The sequence below is a fragment of the Pinus tabuliformis genome, chromosome 4_1 (genome assembly GCF_031772625.1).
Source record: "Pinus tabuliformis cultivar Carrire ecotype Pingquan chromosome 4_1, CPIR1, whole genome shotgun sequence".
NCBI classification, from domain to species: domain Eukaryota; kingdom Viridiplantae; phylum Streptophyta; class Pinopsida; order Pinales; family Pinaceae; genus Pinus; species Pinus tabuliformis.
In genome coordinates this window covers 569,267,070-569,269,538 of record NC_142303.1, presented here as the reverse complement: position 1 = coordinate 569,269,538, position 2,469 = coordinate 569,267,070, and the positions used below count along the sequence as shown (strand labels likewise).

At 36.0% G+C, this 2,469-nt stretch overlaps 1 protein-coding gene across 1 annotated transcript; it reads right to left on the bottom strand.

Moving 5' to 3' along the window:
• Positions 1 to 740: 740 nt before the first annotated feature.
• Positions 741 to 1,902, bottom strand: LOC149177169 (heavy metal-associated isoprenylated plant protein 39-like). The gene is made up of 3 exons (XM_089423317.1): positions 1,594 to 1,902; positions 1,414 to 1,489; positions 741 to 1,308 (listed from the first exon to the last, which is right to left on the bottom strand). Exons 1-3 carry the CDS (start codon positions 1,597 to 1,599, stop codon positions 1,148 to 1,150), a joined length of 243 nt encoding a protein of 80 aa, XP_089279443.1. The 5' UTR covers positions 1,600 to 1,902; the 3' UTR covers positions 741 to 1,147.
• Between the last annotated feature and the right edge of the window lie 567 nt (positions 1,903 to 2,469).

Genomic DNA, 2,469 nt, shown 5'->3' with positions numbered 1-2,469 from the left:
TTGAACTTATCTTTTTCTGAGATGACTACTCGCCAAAATCTTGCCTTTAAGTCAAATTTTGAAAATATTTTAGCTTCTGCGATCCTTCCCATCAAGTCTCCTTTGTGGGGACTCCTTTGTGGGGAATAGGATAAGGATCATCTGCAAGAACAGAATCAGCGTCAGCGCATTCATGAGTCGAGAACGCATCTTTATTTTTGAGATTTGATGGGTGTGTTGTACGAGGAACAGATCTCTGTTTTGTGATTTGACGGGTGTCTCGTACGATGATTACAAGAAAGGTTGTTTTGTAGATGTATTTTCCAAGACAACGATTGCCATATTTTAAAAATGTTGAATGGTTTTCAACTTCTACAATTTTAAATCAAAGTTGATTTGATTAGGAAAGCTTAATATGGATGTGATGTGCAGATTTTGTTGGGTTCTGCTCAACCCAACAAGTGTTATATGAATTTGGTGCACGGTATTTGTTCACCGCCATATCTACTATAATCCTTTCCACAAGAATCAAAATTTCCGATTCTATATTTTCTTTGAATATCCAACAAAACCCAAATAATATGATTCTTGGCAGTGATCATATTTCTCAATATTTATATCAGAACAGTCCGTTAGAAGCTGTATGCTATTCATTCATGCCCATTATAACGAAAGACGAATATTTATGTTTACCAAGTAACATACTGAAACATCAATGAATAAAAAAAGCTACGCTTCGCTGCAAGGCATACAATATAATTTATTTGGTGGACCCTTTTGACAGTGGGTTCCCTGATTTGATACATCAGCGAAGCTGTATAATGCAAATTTGATTAGGTGGTGGGATTTTAACAGTGCCTAATTCAACTTTGGCATACATATTAATATGTCAGGAATTAGTCTAAGAAATTTGAAGGGAACAATCTCAGAGGAGAGATCACTGAAACGCCAAATTCCGATTTGATTTTCACAAAATGAAAATATATGTATACAGCTTTTTAATGGAAATCTCGGTGGCGCTTAGAAATATCTAAAGCCAACCCAAAACAAATATCCTAAACGCACTTTTAAAACGCTACTCTCATAATAAAATGAGAGTTCACTACGAGACTCCGGCTATAAGAATGATATAAAACACAGGATTGAGCTTGAAGCTGTTAACAAATTATCAGCTCTTTTTGTCTTCCTTCTTTTCTTCTTTGGCAGGACCCACGCTTACTAACTCTGCTCTGAACCCTATTTTCCTCAGCTTTGTTGCGAGCCACACAGGATCTGCTTCTCCAACCACACTTATCTTTCCCTCTTTCATGTCCACAGAAATGGAGACCACTGAAATAGGGCATGGGCAACATTAGTAAGCGCAAATCATAAACCTAAATATATTGTAAATGGTAATAAAATATTGTGGCGGAAGCAGGTAATGTAGATTCGTGCCTCCGGTTTCTGCAACGGCCTTCATGGCTCTTGTCTTGCTTCTTTCGTCTTCCATAGTCGATTTCAACACTATTTTCTGAAAATCCAAATTATGGTTAACCATGAATTTGATATAAAATATTTCAAATCATTAACCCAAACACGAATCTGCAAAAGTCTGATTAATTGATATAAATATACCTTCATTTCGATAGCCGATTGGAGAATACCGACCTGCCTCTACTATAATCCTACGAGATAAAATTAAACTATCGAACCTTCAATGATCTTTTTCTGCGTTCCAAAACTCTTTCGATGACGACACAGTGGCTTCTTCAATGAGCGAAATAAATAAGCTCAACATTACTGGTGGTGCAAGTTCCTGGAAATTGTAGTGCAAGTTCAAAGTCAGTGTTCCAGAAGGATCGGGGAAGCAGCTGCAAGTTCCTGGAAATTGTAGTGCAAGTTCGAAATCAGTGGTTCCAGAAGGATCGGGGAAGCAGCTGCAGCGTTTAAGTTGTCGATTGTAGTGGGCATCGAGGACCCAGGTGTCTGACTCAACTTTAAAGATTCTTGCGCTATGCATAACTGAGTCGAGTGTACTTGGACAGATTCAGAGCACAATAGAGGCGAGATGTATTGGAATGGACATTATCTTTTGATAGTGGCATCCAAAATTATTTTGGATCATGACATTACGCCGCAATGATTATGATGAAGTATATTGGAATTTATATTTATATTTAAATCAAATTATTTTAATAAATGTAGAATGAAAATTACCAACTTATATATTAAATAATATACATTTTAATATATATATATATATATATAGATATGAAAAAACGTATATATGGAAAAATGTATATAATATACATGTGGGGTTATGATTTCACAAGAGAAGGGCTAAAGGGTGTTCAAGGGGAATATTTGCATGCCTAAATTAATTTAGCATTACACCATCTAATATTCATTTGACTTATCAAATTCCAATCCTTAAATCAATGCAAATCAATGCAAGATGTTGGTAGGTAAGGGCATCTCGTGAATCTATGAAAGCATGGGCCATGTACAAAC